This window comes from Apis florea, unplaced genomic scaffold (genome assembly GCF_048593485.1).
Source record: "Apis florea isolate Af1SG1 unplaced genomic scaffold, ASM4859348v1 contig_3193_pilon, whole genome shotgun sequence".
Lineage (NCBI taxonomy): Eukaryota > Metazoa > Arthropoda > Insecta > Hymenoptera > Apidae > Apis > Apis florea.
The window spans coordinates 1,179,049-1,196,629 of record NW_028256721.1 but is presented as its reverse complement, the minus strand read 5'-3'; the positions used below and the strand labels follow the sequence as shown (position 1 = coordinate 1,196,629).

General features: G+C 38.9%; 1 protein-coding gene across 1 annotated transcript; it reads right to left on the bottom strand.

The window, feature by feature from the left end:
• Positions 1 to 2,976: 2,976 nt before the first annotated feature.
• LOC147657314 (uncharacterized) lies at positions 2,977 to 6,309 on the bottom strand. Its single transcript, XM_086910466.1, has 2 exons — positions 3,985 to 6,309; positions 2,977 to 3,478 (listed from the first exon to the last, which is right to left on the bottom strand). Exons 1-2 carry the CDS (start codon positions 4,259 to 4,261, stop codon positions 3,447 to 3,449), a joined length of 309 nt encoding a protein of 102 aa, XP_086766592.1. The 5' UTR covers positions 4,262 to 6,309; the 3' UTR covers positions 2,977 to 3,446.
• Between the last annotated feature and the right edge of the window lie 11,272 nt (positions 6,310 to 17,581).

Genomic DNA, 17,581 nt, shown 5'->3' with positions numbered 1-17,581 from the left:
AATTTTTGTCGAAAAGATTCGATCGACCTCCTATCGCATCATGTTCTCCTAATACAAAGTCGCATTTTTGGACAAAAATTTTCCTCCGTTCCTAAAAATTTCGGTGTTCGTCTTTTTTTTTAAATATCTTCTTTATTATCAACAATATCGAAAAAAGTTTGGAACAAAAGTTGCACGGTTTCGAAAGGGGTATATTCCGGTGCTCTCATTTTTTTCGTTGTTGACCCCATAAAAAACTTCTCGTGCACAACTTTATTTTTTTATATGGCACCATATACTTTTTAAGGCACCAATCGATGTACCGTAGTATTTTCTATAAAAAAGTACTAGACCATTCCTAGTAAAAAACCATTTTTTAAAAAGATATTCACATTTGTTCGTTTTTTAATTTTAACACGATTTATTTTTTAAACTATTAGTTTTTTGCTATGTATAGCCCAATACTTTTTTATAGAGAATGCCAAGAGGCATCAAGAGGACTGATAAAAAATATACAGTTCCATTTAAAAAAACAACGTTTCTTTTCATAAATCCTTCGCAGTTCTACTTATAAAAAAATAAATGGTATCATGATATTCCTCCCACAAAACCACGTAACTTTTGTTCGAAAAGTTTTTTAATATCTCCACAAACAAGCGAGATACATCGAATTTTTGTCGAAAAGATTCGATCGACCTCCTATCGCATCATGTTCTCCTAATACAAAGTCGCATTTTTGGACAAAAATTTTCCTCCGTTCCTAAAAATTTCGGTGTTCGTCTTTTTTTTTAAATATCTTCTTTATTATCAACAATATCGAAAAAAGTTTGGAACAAAAGTTGCACGGTTTCGAAAGGGGTATATTCCGGTGCTCTCATTTTTTTCGTTGTTGACCCCATAAAAAACTTCTCGTGCACAACTTTATTTTTTTATATGGCACCATATACTTTTTAAGGCACCAATCGATGTACCGTAGTATTTTCTATAAAAAAGTACTAGACCATTCCTAGTAAAAAACCATTTTTTAAAAAGATATTCACATTTGTTCGTTTTTTAATTTTAACACGATTTATTTTTTAAACTATTAGTTTTTTGCTATGTATAGCCCAATACTTTTTTATAGAGAATGCCAAGAGGCATCAAGAGGACTGATAAAAAATATACAGTTCCATTTAAAAAAACAACGTTTCTTTTTATAAATCCTTCGCAGTTCTACTTATAAAAAAATAAATGGTATCATGATATTCCTCCCACAAAACCACGTAACTTTTGTTCGAAAAGTTTTTTAATATCTCCACAAACAAGCGAGATACATCGAATTTTTGTCGAAAAGATTCGATCGACCTCCTATCGCATCATGTTCTCCTAATACAAAGTCGCATTTTTGGACAAAAATTTTCCTCCGTTCCTAAAAATTTCGGTGTTCGTCTTTTTTTTTAAATATCTTCTTTATTATCAACAATATCGAAAAAAGTTTGGAACAAAAGTTGCACGGTTTCGAAAGGGGTATATTCCGGTGCTCTCATTTTTTTCGTTGTTGACCCCATAAAAAACTTCTCGTGCACAACTTTATTTTTTTATATGGCACCATATACTTTTTAAGGCACCAATCGATGTACCGTAGTATTTTCTATAAAAAAGTACTAGACCATTCCTAGTAAAAAACCATTTTTTAAAAAGATATTCACATTTGTTCGTTTTTTAATTTTAACACGATTTATTTTTTAAACTATTAGTTTTTTGCTATGTATAGCCCAATACTTTTTTATAGAGAATGCCAAGAGGCATCAAGAGGACTGATAAAAAATATACAGTTCCATTTAAAAAAACAACGTTTCTTTTCATAAATCCTTCGCAGTTCTACTTATAAAAAAATAAATGGTATCATGATATTCCTCCCACAAAACCACGTAACTTTTGTTCGAAAAGTTTTTTAATATCTCCACAAACAAGCGAGATACATCGAATTTTTGTCGAAAAGATTCGATCGACCTCCTATCGCATCATGTTCTCCTAATACAAAGTCGCATTTTTGGACAAAAATTTTCCTCCGTTCCTAAAAATTTCGGTGTTCGTCTTTTTTTTTAAATATCTTCTTTATTATCAACAATATCGAAAAAAGTTTGGAACAAAAGTTGCACGGTTTCGAAAGGGGTATATTCCGGTGCTCTCATTTTTTTCGTTGTTGACCCCATAAAAAACTTCTCGTGCACAACTTTATTTTTTTATATGGCACCATATACTTTTTAAGGCACCAATCGATGTACCGTAGTATTTTCTATAAAAAAGTACTAGACCATTCCTAGTAAAAAACCATTTTTTAAAAAGATATTCACATTTGTTCGTTTTTTAATTTTAACACGATTTATTTTTTAAACTATTAATTTTTTGCTATGTATAGCCCAATACTTTTTTATAGAGAATGCCAAGAGGCATCAAGAGGACTGATAAAAAATATACAGTTCCATTTAAAAAAACAACGTTTCTTTTTATAAATCCTTCGCAGTTCTACTTATAAAAAAATAAATGGTATCATCATATTCCTCCCACAAAACCACGTAACGTTTGTTCGAAAAGTTTTTTAATATCTCCACAAACAAGTGAGATACTTGACATTTTTGGCGAAATGTTTCGATCTATTGTTGGAACACGTGGAAATTTCTACGAATTTGACGTCAGTTCCAAGAATTTTAGTAGTACACAGAACCAGGCCCGAGTTCCAAGAATTCTTGAATTTCCGAGAATTTGACGTCATTTCTCGGAAAAATGTAAATAATCAAACGAATTTGTTTAATAATCTCTTTAATAGAAGTATACAATTTAAAAAAGAAGTTATACTTACCTTATACTTACCTTTTTTCATACTTACCTTTCGAATTTCTAATGTTTTTATGAATCATTTTTTAACATTTTACTTAAATCTAAAGGACTGGAAGGAATATAGGCTTAGGAATAAATGTTTTTTAAATGAAAAACTCATTTATTTATTGCAAAATAAAATTTATTGAATATAATTTACAACAAATGATATTTCTTAACTACAATACTTGATTTATTTACATTTGGTCTTGAAATATAATATATTAAACATATACATACTTTTTTTATATTTAATTTAATACTTTTTTTATTTAATTTAAACTTAATGTACTTAAATCTAAGGGATTGGAAGGAATACAGGTATGTAGGAATAAATGTTTTTTAAATAACAAACTCATTTTTTTTATTGAAAAATAATATTTATTGAATTCACAATTAAAGTTACTAATTTTCAATTAACAATTATTTAAGTTATATTTGGGCTTTTATATACTTACATTGTTCTTTATAATATTTCAAAATTATTTCGAATAAATTTGAATGATTTGGAAAGGGCGATATTCTGATGCCTTCAATTTTTTCGTAGGTGGATTCGTAAAAAACTTATCAAGCACAATTTTATTTTTTTAAATAGCATCACATACTTTTTAACATATCAATCTGTGTAACATGGCATTCCCTATAAAAATGTATAAGATCACTTATAGTAAAAAGAAACACTAGTTTAAAATATATTTAATTATTTTCTAAACTATATGTTTAATACTCTTCTTTTATGTTTTAAAATTGCCATTAATTCAAAAATTATAAACAGAATACCTTTAAAATGTGAATAGAATTCATGAAAAAGACAAGAATATCTGTAAAATTATGGATATACGTAATAGAAATACAAAAATATATATAAAATATATTTGTAACATGTAAAAACATACTCGTTTTATACTCGCGTTTTCAAGCTGCCATTTATTCAAAAAGTATAAAAAGAATACAAAAATATATATGAAATATAAGATACACGAAGAAACAAAAATTATGTATGTAAAATTATTCATATAAAAATTAGAAAGTTATAAAAATATATAAATTGCGATAAAAATAAATTTATACGTAAAATATCCATCGAAATTTAGAAAGATAAATTTATTTATGAAATACGTATAAAAAAATATTCAATCCCCTTACCTGATAATCGACAGATTTGACCACAATCCATCCACTTGTCGCATTGTTGCATGCAAGTATTTGCAGCGTGACGTGAGCACACAACTTCTTTATTTCGGAACGTTGCCGAAAAACTTGCAACCCGACCCAAGTACACGACAATGTTCCTTACATTTCCGCAAAAACAAACCGACAACTCCGATATCGATGTTGCTCGGGCCACGTTCGAGGTGACTGTGCCCGAACTCACTCGAACCACTTGGAGCCAACCTGCCCGTGAGCTCCAGTTTTTCCGCATCTAATGGAGTTCCTTCGTCCCTCGCCCGTCATAACGTAACGAACCTCTTCTTGCCTGAAAGAATCACGAAGAGGGATCTCTCCAAGGCGAAAAGAAGAAACGCCCCCAATCAATTTCAATTCACGGAACCGGCCACTCTCGCCGGGAGACCCTCGATCAATTGGCTTAATCCAGTGGCTGCTAATTAATTGGCCGGTGTTTGCGAAATTCGCGCGCGGCCACCGACGCCCTCCAATTCTTAATTCTTAATTATCTGCTCGGTTTTATCTTTTGCGGCTTCTATGCCGAGGGAATAGTTTTTTCTTTTTTTCTTGGAAATTTTCAAAATCCACGAAGCAATAATTTGATTGATGGGGTAACGAAGTATCTTTCCATCTACGATCGTTATCATCCTCGATAATTATTGAAATTGATTCATTTTAAAATAATTACATGGAGCCATATTCTGGGAGTATTATCATATATCATAACGAGGAAGGGTGGAACAGTTGTTTGAATGTTGGGGAAAGAGATTATTGAGATAAATCATGCTAGATTTTGTTATCTTTCCATTCACGAAATGCTCGAGAAGTTTGGTTAAATTTCTACGTTCTAATTTATAAGGGGGAGACGTATGCCTGCTTTATTCGACATTAAGTGTCATCTGCCACGAAATATGACGTTAAGCGGATCCTGTGTTCTTAATAAGTGGTTGAGGGTGTCGCGACCGCTGTCGAGAATTAAATTGATGACGCAGCGATCAAAACAAGATCGTGTTCCCGGGTAATTTAAGCGAATGGGGGACAGTCCTTATATAAGGGTTGTAGCAAACTCTCGAAAGAAATATTAACCCATAATTTCTTTCTACGAACTCTCGTGGTTGAACGATTCAAATTACGGCGTGTTGATTTAAAAGAGTCGAACTTTGGCGGAGGAAAATTCGGGGAAAAATTCGCAGTTTAAAAGTTTACTAATTTTCTCCGGGGACGAATACGAATCCCGCTTTTCGGTTTCCACTCCCACGCGCTTTAGATTCCTTCCCGGCTGCGTTTATCGATAAATCTTCATAAATTCCGATTCCCGACCATTGTATTCAACCCCCGCAAAGCCACTCTGTGTTTAAAATAAGGGCTCGGCCGAGTCGATCCTCGACTTAAGCCGCCGTTCGAAACGCCAGTTTACATCGAAGTCGCGTAAGCTGTTCCTAAGAGCGACTCGTGCCACGATCCCCCTTTAAACTCTGTTTTCGTTCCTTTCAACGGAACGGAAGAAAGGGCAGGAAGGAAGGAGGCGAGGCTCCTTTGGCGCGTACACTTACCTCGAAGAAACGATAGGGTCGCTACGTGGCACCTGGCTTCTTTTTTTCTTTCTTTCTTTTTATTATATACCCTTAAAAAGATACACCACAAGACCTTGAATCGTATTATTATTCTGACTTCGTACGAGAGGAGTCTAAGTTTTTTTCCCAAATTTTTATAAGATCGAACGCTAGACGATTTTTCTTTTCAAAGCAATATTTTCGATCACGAAAATTATTTAATCATTACTGAAAATTACCGAAAAATCTGGACATATCCAGATATATGCAATTTACATCGACCTAGAATTCAATTATATTTCCAAAAATCCAGTTCTAAATTTCAGTATCAAAGTCCATCCCAAACATGAATCACGCCTGAATTTACCTAATACTTAATCTAAACCTAACAATGTAGAATAGACCCATCCCCTCTCTCCGTGTGCGTATAGATCCCATCTCCACGGAAACTGGCCCGAGTTTAAAACGACGTCCTTCCTCAGGCCCTTCTCGTTCGATTCGATTCCACGGTTAACCCAACGGTAATCCAGATTTTCGAGCATCGGCCATCGATCCAACTTGTCATCCGGCAAACGTCAAAGTTTCTCTCTTTTCGTCCAGCATCCGCTGGAAACTGTCATCCACGCCGCGCCAACTTTTCCTCTCGAAACGAGTCTCTCTCTCTCTCTCTCTCTTCCCTTTTGCTTTTTTGCTCGGCTCCCACTGTTTTCTGTCTTAAAGCTTTCGTTGCCGCGACGCGGATACCGATAAATCTTCATAAAATCCAATCCACGCTGCAGCCACGTCGAGTGCCGTTGCACTATCACTCTCTCTCTCTCTCTCTCTTCTCTTCTGGTAAAGGGCTTAATGAGAACTCGGCTCACGGATAATTCGATGCTGGAAAAACTGTTGGCAACCCGCCCCTTCGATCCTTCTTATTCGTAGAGAGAGAGAGAGAGAGAGAGAGAGAGAGAAATTTCTCGCCGATTATTTTTTAACGCGGACGAGCTAATGTAATGGCGATAAGAACACGCGTGCAAGCGTTATTGAAACGAAAATTTACGATAATAATTTCCTTATGTTTCCCTTTCTCGCCCCTTCTATATACATCTCGCGTGTTTAATTTCGAAAGAAGGGAGATTAAAAAAGTTCGCTTTTGAAATTGGTGAGGTGGCTCGAGTCGAAACTTGAGTAGAAAAGAAAAAAAAAAGGATCGTTAATTCGCATCTGCGACGAAATGCTATCGCGTCGAATTTATCTTAATTCATGGATAAATTATCGCGTGCAAGTAATCGTGTTGCATTCGTGGAAATTGTATCGCATGAAGGGGTCGAATGTGTCCAGTGTCCGAGGAAAGAAAAAGAGAGGAAGAGAGAGGAAGTTTTGGAAAAAGTTTTAACAGGTTTTTCAGCTCGCTTTAACGATTCTCCTTACGATTAACTTTTTCAACGGGAAGATTGAGCAAGTTAAGACACAATTTGCGACTGTTGATTATCGGGCAATTTGTTTCGACGCGCCCTGCCGTGGAGAAATCTTCGTCCTTTTCGACCTCTCTCACGTCGCTTTCGAGAAAAGAGGCGTGGAGAGGGTGAACGATGGCCAGAGATTTGTTGCCGATAAATCGTCATAAGCACGGAGGAAATCGTCCAGGAGACAAGATCCACTCATTTGACAAAAAAAAAACAGCAATAGCAGTAGATGAAGCAAACACTCGGTTGCAACGATAAATAATCCTTAAATCGTTTATTTAATTTATCGTTGCAATATCGTTTCAAAAGGATTGGATTTCAACAGAAACATATTAGACGAATGCATAATATTTTTCGCAAAGAAATTATTATCGGGGAATGATAACAAGCGCTTCGATAATTCCCCTTCCCCTTTTCCCTTTTTCGTCCTCGCCGAGGACGGTAATCACCGAATAAGCCCCCATTTTCCGTGTTATTCGTCCGACGAGAAACAGAGAGGGTCCGATAAAGCAAACGTATCGATCGATCGATATTTTCTTTTTTCTTTTTTTTCGAAATATTTCGAAATATTTCCGAGGGAATATTAATATCCCATCGGATCCAAAGTTCACAAAAGAATTCCATCGGCTGCTCGTTAACTAATAACACGCCATTACACGAATGATCCACGTGCCGCGCGTGCTAGTTTCGAACGTTCGAGTCGTTTCGCAACTTTATCGTTACGATTCCGATTTTTCCTATCCACAGGCCGATAAATATTGATATATCGTTCTTTTTTTTTCTTTTTTTTAATATATATGTCCACGCGTTTCTCTTGCGCGTTTATTACGCAATCATGAGCGGCCGCGAATTTATACGCGCTAATGGAGAGAGCCGCCGCGTGGACACAGAGATAGCCCTCCGCGCAAATGAACGAACCGATGCGCGTCCACGAATATCGAGATACACGAGATCCGAATGTTGCTCCCCACCTTGCTCCACCCACTATTTCGTCCAGTCTGGTAATTCCAAACCAGAAATATCTCGTCTCAGGTTTTATTTCACCCTCTATGGAATCGAATCTGTCCGGTTCGATCCGGTTTATACACCCGACGATGGATAAATAGACGACGGCCCGCTTCGAAAAGTTTAACGGAGCATTTAACACGTTGGTTGTGGAAACCGAGCGCGATTCTGATGAACGAAGAAAATGCTGAAATCGGCGATCGATCGATTGAATTCGATCGTCGTAGCCTTCTCCACGCACGAATTTTTTAATAACGAAATGTATTTGTTTGCAATCGTATAATAGTACCTTCTGATTTTTCTCTCCCTCGAATTTTTAATAATGAACAGTATAATGCAAATATTTATACAGGTAATTTTTCGAAAACTAACAAAGCGTATGAACGATCCATAATTTGAAAATTCATGTATGAACTAAACTGGAGCAATCGCTAACTCGTCCATACCTTAATTTTTTATTTTAATACAAATATTCAGTGCCTTGACGTAAGAAACGTAAGCCTAAATTCGTTCTGAACGGTGCCTCAACTCAAGAAACTCTCCTAAACCTTTTCTTTTTCGAAAGAAACGAGCCACGAGTCGATCATTTATAGAAATAAACCGATCTATAAAAATATTTCTCATACGTAAGAGGAAAAACTCGTCTGAACCCGATCTAACGAAAGAAATTCCATCGAAAACGAATGAAAAAGAGCGAAGAACGCTAACGCGCGCAATTTCTCAGAAGAAGAAGAAGAAGAAGGAGGAGGAGGAGGAGAAGAATTCGAATTGGATACGTTCTAGGGCGAAACAATTTCACGTTTCCTCGCGGGCCGATTAGAGTGATCGACGAGGTGTCGCGTCCACCGGCTCCGTGAAATGCATTTTTCATGAATCTATACGAGTGGTGGCCGCCACTCGTGTGTTTGCTTACCATTATTATACAGTTTGCCGGGCAGAAGCTGACATAACATTCACTAGAGACGGGTGTGTGCGCGCTTCTCTGTCCTCCTTTGAGCACGTCTAAAACAACATTGTCGGGACATCGTCGGGTTGAACGTTATCTTCTCGACCACCAACCTCTTCTTTCACGTCTCATTTCTCTTAACCTCTCCCCTCCTCTCTCACGAGTGCATAGGCTAGTGGAGGAGCAACACTAATCCTTAACACGATGGAAATTAACGACATCAACAAGTTTGCGCCACCGGGCCGCTGTTTACGCGACCCTGTATGGCCCGCGTTATTGAATTTCAACCCCATGGTGTTCCCAGTTATTTTTGGATCCACCGGGAAACCTTGTTTGTTGTTTCTTTTTTCTTTTCTCTTCCCTCCTTCAACTTAGCACAAGTTATCGTATTAGAATAATAATACGATCATTGTGTTTGTGTAATAATGTATGTAGTTTTCAAAGGAATGTCATTTTTTTATTCTTAATTTTAAATAAAGGAAGAACACGATTAAAACATATAAAACTGTTTTTCTTCTGCTAAACGAAATAAAAGTTGGAAGCAACAATTTTCCAGACAATTCGCACATTTCCTTTCCAATCTTACGTGCGACTCGAAACCCGCGTCAACTTCTAACGAAGCTGTTCCAACTCGACGACGGTCCAGCTGTCTTGTCAACCGTGGCGCGTGAACACGAAAACTTTCACGCGTGATTAATACGCAAGTTTCGCGATTCATTAGTGGATCAGCGTAACGTTGATAAACACTTACCACACTGTCCACGAATAATTTATTTAATAACGCCTTTTTTATTCCTCCGTGGATGGCCGTTTCCAAATCCAGCCTCGTCCAAATAAACCCGGTCCAAACATTCGGCAGAAAAAGTTGGTTAATTAGCCGTGAATCCGAGGAGAGAAACGAACGATAACGAGGATGGATGTTTTCTTACGCGGCCGCACTTTTATATCTTTCACGTGAAAACCATCCCGAACCCCTTCCTCTCGGTCAGCAGGAGAACTTTTTCGAAACTTCGATCATCGCCGACTTCCTTCCTACGTGGAATATAAACCCACGATTTCTCTTTCTCTCTCTCCTTCCTTCTTTCCTCTTCGTTTTCGGAATTGAAGGAGGAAAAAAGGAAAGAAAAGGAATGAAAAAAGGAACCGATACACCGTCTTTAAATACAATTTTCCAGGACGATACGGTGGTCGGGGATTGGCGCAATCAACGATAAGGTATTCGTACGTGGGCGGAATACACACAGCCTGTCCCAATTCCGCGGCTTCATTTTGCGGAAAAATTCGAGCGTTCAGGGACCGTCTTAATAACAACCGGCCCGGATTGAAACGTTCCAACTCTTCTCCCGGGGATATCGCGATCCAAAAAATTTATACCGAATACGTGTTCCTCCATCACGATCCTCCTTTTTTCCTTTTTCCTTTTTTTTTTTTTTTGATGTTGCTCCGGAACCGGCTAATTATCGCGCGGCAAATCGAGAGATCTTTGCGTTTCTTCGTGTTATTCGATAACGCGAGTGTTGGTGGAGGATCTCATTCGAGGAGAATACTTTACATTTAAAAAGAAAAAGAATAAGTAATACTTTTCTTCTCACTTTATCACATTCCTCGGGATTTTATCTCGAAAGAGAAGAGACGAGATGTTTGTGTATCTTGTCGTCGAAGAAAGAAGGCGTGAAACACGATCGTCCCACTAACACGTATATACGTATTATTCTTCAAAAAAAAAGATGAATACTCGTCGAAATTTACTTTTAGGAAATTTAGGAAGCAAGAAAGAAAGACAGAGAAGCATTTGTAAAGCGAAAAATAACGCATAAAGTTACGCGACTTCGAATGAAAATTTTAAGATTAAACACAGAGTCCGGAGAATATTCCAAAAAATAGATGGAATGATAATTTGATACGAAAAACTTGTAAGAAAAATTGCGAGAGGCGGCGGGGCAGACTCGTTAAAGTTGATTAACGAAACCGGCTCGCCGAATTCCGATAATTATTCGGTCGCACGTTTTGATAATGATCTTTCCAAGGACAGGGCCGGTAGTCATTAGCCGCGTAACACCAACCGTGCAGGTATTATCGTTTCAATGAACAGTAGAATGCACGGGTTATTAACTCGCGTACGTAAGAGCCGCGAATTAACATCGTAATTTGATCACCATTACCGGCCTAATTACGCCCATTCCATTCCCTCTCTCTCTCTCTCTCTCTCTCTCTCTCTCTCTCTCTCTCTCTCTCTCCCTTCTTTCTTTCTCCCTCCATCTCCGAATGCTCCACCGAGATGGAACGAGAATTCGCTCATCCTTGGAAAGTATAAACCGAGGACGTATTCCTTCCTTCTTATTCTCGTTTCTGAAAACTTCCTAGTTTTGCTAGTTGCAAATTTCGTTCTTTGATCGAGGAGGATTGGAGGAAGGAATATTTTAACGGAAGAAACGTTCCTTCTCTTCGTGGGGAAAGAGTATTTTTTGTTATCAGCTATTATTTTCGATATATCGTCGGAAATCATAATTGGTCGGCGAGATTATTTTTCACTCGAATTTTTTAATTTATTCGATTCGAAAAATAGTTGGGCGATGAATTTTTCTCGCGAAAGGGCCGGCCGACAGCGCGATAAAATTGCGGTCGGGGCGGAACGTTGATGCGCGCAGACCGCAGTTTCTAACCGAGCGGAACGGAAAATATATCGGCGCGGCATCGAAGTGCACGGCCAATTAAATATGGTCGACACGCGGCGTTCCGCTCCGTGTTTTGCGTTTTCGTTCGTATATCGCCGAAAATGGGAGGGAAAAAAGAGAAAAAGAAAGAAAGCAAAGAGAGGAACAAAAATATTTTAATAATCGCGACTTTAAATCGAATGTCGCAAATGTCCTTCACCCTTCCAATTTTCGAACCTCCTTCTTTGCTTTCTCTCTTCTTCCCTTTCCTTGTTTTTCTCCATTCTTTTTCAAACTCTCTTTACACCGTTTTCCTTTCCGTTGTTGGCAAATAACGCGACTTCTTTTTTTTTTTTTCGTTCGCTTCCTCGAGCTTGCTTTCTTTATTTAACAATTTCCCTCGAGCTTGTTCCCTCAACTGTTAATATTCTCCTTTTATCGTTGCATTTCTTATTTCCAGAATTATTTCCTCCTCCTCCTCGTGTTGTCTTTTATTACCACTGAATCCCACCACCACAATCCTTGCTCGTAATTCCCCCTGGAAATCCATCTTGTAGCGCAACGAATGTGAAAATTTTTCAAAGTCTCAATTTCATCGCGATACCTTTCCAAGGAACAACAGCTACGAAGAGGAGAAAGGAATGATATATTACGTCCAATCTGGTCACTGCTTCCACGATGATCGGATAGTCGACACTATGAATGATTTCAATGAAAATAGACCATCCAAACCTGAATTACAAGCAAGAGTTACCGATAGATCGATGTACAGATCGATACTTATCCTTAAAAAAAGTATCTTCGCGAAGAAAGAAAATCTATTAGAAAATCATTCTCTTCTCGTCGACACACGACTTATTCTTCGATGATAAAGAACGTAAGTAACCTGGGAGTAGAGCGATTCTTATTCATTCCAAGACTTGAGAGGTGATCGTTACCCTTCTTTACGCTCCACTCGATCTCCCTTAATATTAAGAGCGTCGTGAAGAACTTACAGTTAGTCCTTTCTTCCTCGTTGGAAAAAAGAAAGATGTGTCGCGAGACATAAATTCGCGAGAAACAGTGTCTCCACTCCACGTTTCTACTCCTCGTGGCGATCGATAGTGGGTGCAATTAGCGAAAAGAAGATTTCGACGGATTCTGTTCAACTGTTGTAATTGTCCCGAGACACGGGCGATAATTCATTTTGTTCGAGCCACGCCGTATTCCCGGCCAAATTGTTCCACCATCGGTGAATCTCGGCTTGAGAATTACGCGTTGCGGAGGGCGCGCGTAATCGTTGGAAAATGATTAATATTTTCTTGGAATGTGTATATATTCGATTCACTTTCAGAGAGAGAGAGAGAGAGTCACGGATTACCCCGAAATTCCCCCATTATTGCCTATTCCCTCGCCCTTAACGGATCTTAATTAATCGTATCGTGCTTCGCTCGAGTAATTTCCAACGACGTTTTATTTATTCAAGAATTCCTGGAACAAGAATTGGGTTGTTTCAACCCGGATGCGAAGAACCGCGCTCTAATTCGGGGAGCACAACGATGTTTATTGTTGTGTTAAGCGTGATACGATCAATTATACGGATATAATATATTTCGTTCCAATCGAACGCAACAAAACTTGTCAAGAGGAGAATCGGGGGACAAAGTAAGTTTAGTCGAGAATTATCGAGTTTGGAAGAGAATAGGAGACGCTCTCTTAATTCGCCCTAATAACGCGGACGCGTGTTATTACGCGCCACGTCCAATAATATGCCGTGAAAATTCAATTAAACTTCGCCAACTCCGTTGTCGCGCCCCCTCTTTTATCTTTGTCATCATCCGCGAAACTTTTCGGGAAAGGCTAGCGGATCGAAACAATTCTCCATCGAATTTCCAGCGAATTATATAGCGACGAGTTACAGTAACAGAGTGTCATATTTTCCTTCCTAGCTTTTACGTTTACGTTTTCTTTATTTCTTTTTCTTTTTTTTTCTTTTCACTTTTGTAAGCAGTATTTTGTAAAATATTTTTTACAACGTGTTTCGTTATAATGGAATCTAAAACTTGCGATGCTTTCGCGTTTATACTTTTCTCGTATTTATCCGCCGTTTTCATCGTTCGCTTTTGCGAGGGGATATTTCGAGTTTCGTCGAGGATTACATATTTTATATTGCACGGGAGGATCGTTAAAGGGGAACAAAAATTACGATCCGCTCCATGCCCACCACCCCCGGAGAGATAATTTCTGGTAAAGATTGTGAATCTTGGGAATCGTATACGAAAAAGCTCGTAGGAGACACATAGGAAATGGCTGTCGATAAAACGCGCCCCTGGCGATGTTCGCGGGCAACGAAGGGGTTGAAACGAGGCGGGCAAAAACGATAAGTACGAGGGTGAAGTACACGGCACGCTCGTTACCTCGTAATTGAACATTATGTCTAAAATATTCTAACACAAATCGCGTCTGCTCCTTTCGATGGCCTTTCTTTTCTTCTATTTTTTTCTTTTTCTTTTCTTTTTCCTCCCCAAAGATACGCGAAAGAAACCATCCACTCCACTTCCGAAAATTTTCACAGTCTACGGATTCCAAATGCAAGAAATTTTCCATGAAACTCTCTCCCATTTTTCCAGATACCACCCCTGTTGTCTCTGGTTAAACAAAGAGAGTCCCAGACTGCCAATGAACCACTAGACTGTGAATTTTCATTGCAAACAACATATTTTTCGCACTACGCGTTTTTACACAAAACGATACATGATGTTCGGTTGTATCGAAAAACGTTTACTTCGATCGAAAAACTTTTTGAATCGATTTAAAATTTTCCGATATATCATTATCGAGATTGAGTCGTAAGTAATTAATATTACTTCAGGAATATTAACATATTTATCGCTCAATTGATCTTAAAACTCGATTCAGAGTTCTATCAAAAAGTAGGAAAATTTTAAACCGCTATAACTCAGAAGATAACGATTCCCCATCAATGGACGAAAGATCATTAAAAGCACGGAATCTCGTTCTTTGAAATGCTTTTTCATTTATCCAGATCCAATTTCCGGTTCCCGAGATATCGCCCTGCGAAGAAAAGTCAATATTTAATCGTGTATATACGCTTAAACGCGATTAATCCTATTAAAATTTAGAAAAACTTTAAACCGCTATAACTTCGGAGACAATGACTTCCGGTGAACGAATGAACGATCATCGGAAGCGCGGAACCTTACCCTTTAAAACGCTTTTTCCTTTATCTCGATACGACTTCCGATTCTCGAGTTATCGTCGTGCAAAGACAAAGGTAATTTTCAATCGTTTACTATTCCCGTCCTTGTCGTCCTTACTCGCACCTCGTCTCACTGACCTATCCCAAACTCGAGACAAGCGACGAGCTCGATTCCTAGAAGAGCGTAATACACGCGTTTCCAGGAAAATATATAGGTCAGTGGGCCGTGGGCCAATTCGTAAATATTAACATCGTCCTAAACGTTATGGACACTCTTTGAACGCTCGTATCTCGGCAACCGATCGAGATATCGGGATAATTCAAAAAGCGACTTCAATGGCACGGTTCTCTGCAATTCTCGAGCTAGTTTTGATGGTCAAAATTTTTAATTCCTTCTCACGTTTTTTTTTTCTTTTTTTATATATGAAAAATCAATTGCTCCACTTCGCAACGATCATTGCCTCGTAAGATAAAATACATGATAAACGGCATAATTTTGCACGTGTTTCGCACGATGTATTTACACGTTTTCTTTATACATAACATTTGAATTGGTCGTCACGGTGGCAGACGAGCGGATGTCAAAGAAAGCACGGGCCGCAAGATCGTTTTCCTCCGCGTGGCGAAAGAGCAACGAACCCGCCGCGGATCGCAAAGCGTACAAAACACGCGGCGCGCATGGCTGGCTGGATCCAGATAAAGATTTCCCTTTTCACCCTCGCCGTCGCGGCGAGCAAACGTGGCCACGCACACGCGCACACGACCTCATATATACATACGTACACATACCCAAATACTATAAACGGCGAGAGAAAAGAAACGGTGGATGAACGAAACGAAACGTTTTAGCGTCCGTTGAAGCGGATTCTGTTCCACGACAGCGACAACTTGGGGGGGGGGGGAGGGGAGGGCTTGGCGAAAGCGGAGATATCGGAGGATGGGAAGAGAGATTCATCCCCTCGGATGCAAATATCCAGGGATCCCCGAGGGGATTGTTTTTAATTATTGTTTATTATCGGGACGATGTTGCGGACTGGTTGCGCTTTGCCCTCGCCGTATTGTTCCCCCGGGGGGTTTAAGGCCGGCCGGGGAAAAAGGGTTAATTTTGTGGCGAGCGCGTGCCTCGACTCGAAAAAACCTCTCCTCCTCGCAATATCGTTTCTTAACAGAGCCGTCGCGCGCGATTCTTTTCGCCTCCTCGCGTTCACGCTCGGCTCGAGTATTAAAGAAGAAAAGAATATCGGAGAATTTTCGACACGAACCCCTTCTCCCTCCTCGAGGGTGTAAAAGTCGAACGTAAAAGCGGAAATTAAGAGGCTTCTAATTTTCAACCACGGATCACTACGGTAAATAATTCAGGGTCGAGGGTTAAATGTCGAAGATCGTGGCAAAAATGTCGCGGTCCATTTTCGGACGAGTTACCGTGTTAAGGGGGTGTAATTTTCGAGCCGAAAACTCGATAAAAATCGAGTTTTTCGATCGCCCGCTCTCGTAAAGATAGGATCTTCGTTAAATCTTTATTATTGCACCCGAAGTGACGCGTTAATCCGTTAATGGCCGTGACACGTGCACGAATATTACGTTTTCTCTTTCTTTTTTTCTTTTTTACTTCCATTTTAGGAATTAACGAGGAATTTTTCGAAACTTTCCCTCTCCGTTATTATACGCGCGCACGAGCGATCAAAGGGAGCAGGAAAGCGGTACGGGTTCGAGAATGAAAATGATCGAGATCGAGACGTTTCTTCGAAAATTTTCAACTTTTCGTTCTTTTGCTCAAAGCGAGCGGTTTTAATATCTCTCCAATCTACATCTCGCTTGAGGTGTCTATCTCATTTCTCTTTTATTTGCGACTCAAAGCAAAGTAGAGCCAGAGAAGGGAGAAGAGGGAATGTGGCGAAGAGGTACGTTCAAGGACGCTCGATGCTATACCCGATCTAAATCCCTTTTTTCAGCCAAATTTTTTTCAACCAAATTGATTCGCGTGTCCTCATAAATTGATCACGTGGAAGCTTGTTTCTCGATACAATCGATTTTTCGTAAGAAATTGTTGAATAGTTTGAAAACACGTGATTTCGATTTCTGTTTCGAGGAAACTCGACTCGTTTCGACTCGTTTACAAGAAACTCCAAAGTCTCGAGCCATTTTCTAATTGTTTCGACCGTGAATCAAAGAGGATCCTTTTTTTTTTCTTGTTCTTTTCTGAGAAAGGAGTCGCGTGTTTTGCTCCGTTTCGCGAACATCTTATCGAATCGCCACTTTACTCCTTTTTATCAACTTTTTTTTCTGCTACTTCCTCGATTTTCCTCGAAAATCTCTCGAAAACTGTCCAATTTGCCACGAGTCAAATATCGTACGTCTTAATGACGTTCTAATTTGTTTCGAATAAGCCGGTTGGGGTAGGGGAAGGGAAGAGACACAAAGGAATAATGGAAAGCTTGTTACATTTTAGAAATGTGTTAACTCCGATCCGCAAAAGAAGCGGCGAAACGTTACGTTCTTCGTTAAGAAGAAAACACGGCCAGCCCCGGTTTTATAAGGCGCACCGGGAATTCCGAGGGGAGGAAGCCTGCCGGACGAAAAACAATTTACGAGAGTGGAAATATCGCAAAAGTAAGAGGAAAGCACTGGGAAAATTAAAGCCACTTCTTGTTGGCGAGAAGCCCGAGTTTCTTGCTCTATGAGACTGTTGAAAATTAGAAAGTGAGTAAACAGACGATATCAATATTCGTTAAAAATCGATACACGATAAAATTACCAATTAAACTATAGAA

What these genes read in the sequence shown, in the direction of transcription:
- LOC147657314 (XM_086910466.1), bottom strand. Translation starts at nt 4,261, where the DNA reads ATGCGGAAAAACTGGAGCTCACGGGCAGGTTGGCTCCAAGTGGTTCGA. An exon ending in TCAAATCTGTCGATTATCAG is followed by an intron (nt 3,479 to 3,984) that starts GTAAGGGGATTG and finishes ACATTTTTATAG; the next exon opens with GGAATGCCATGTTACACAGA.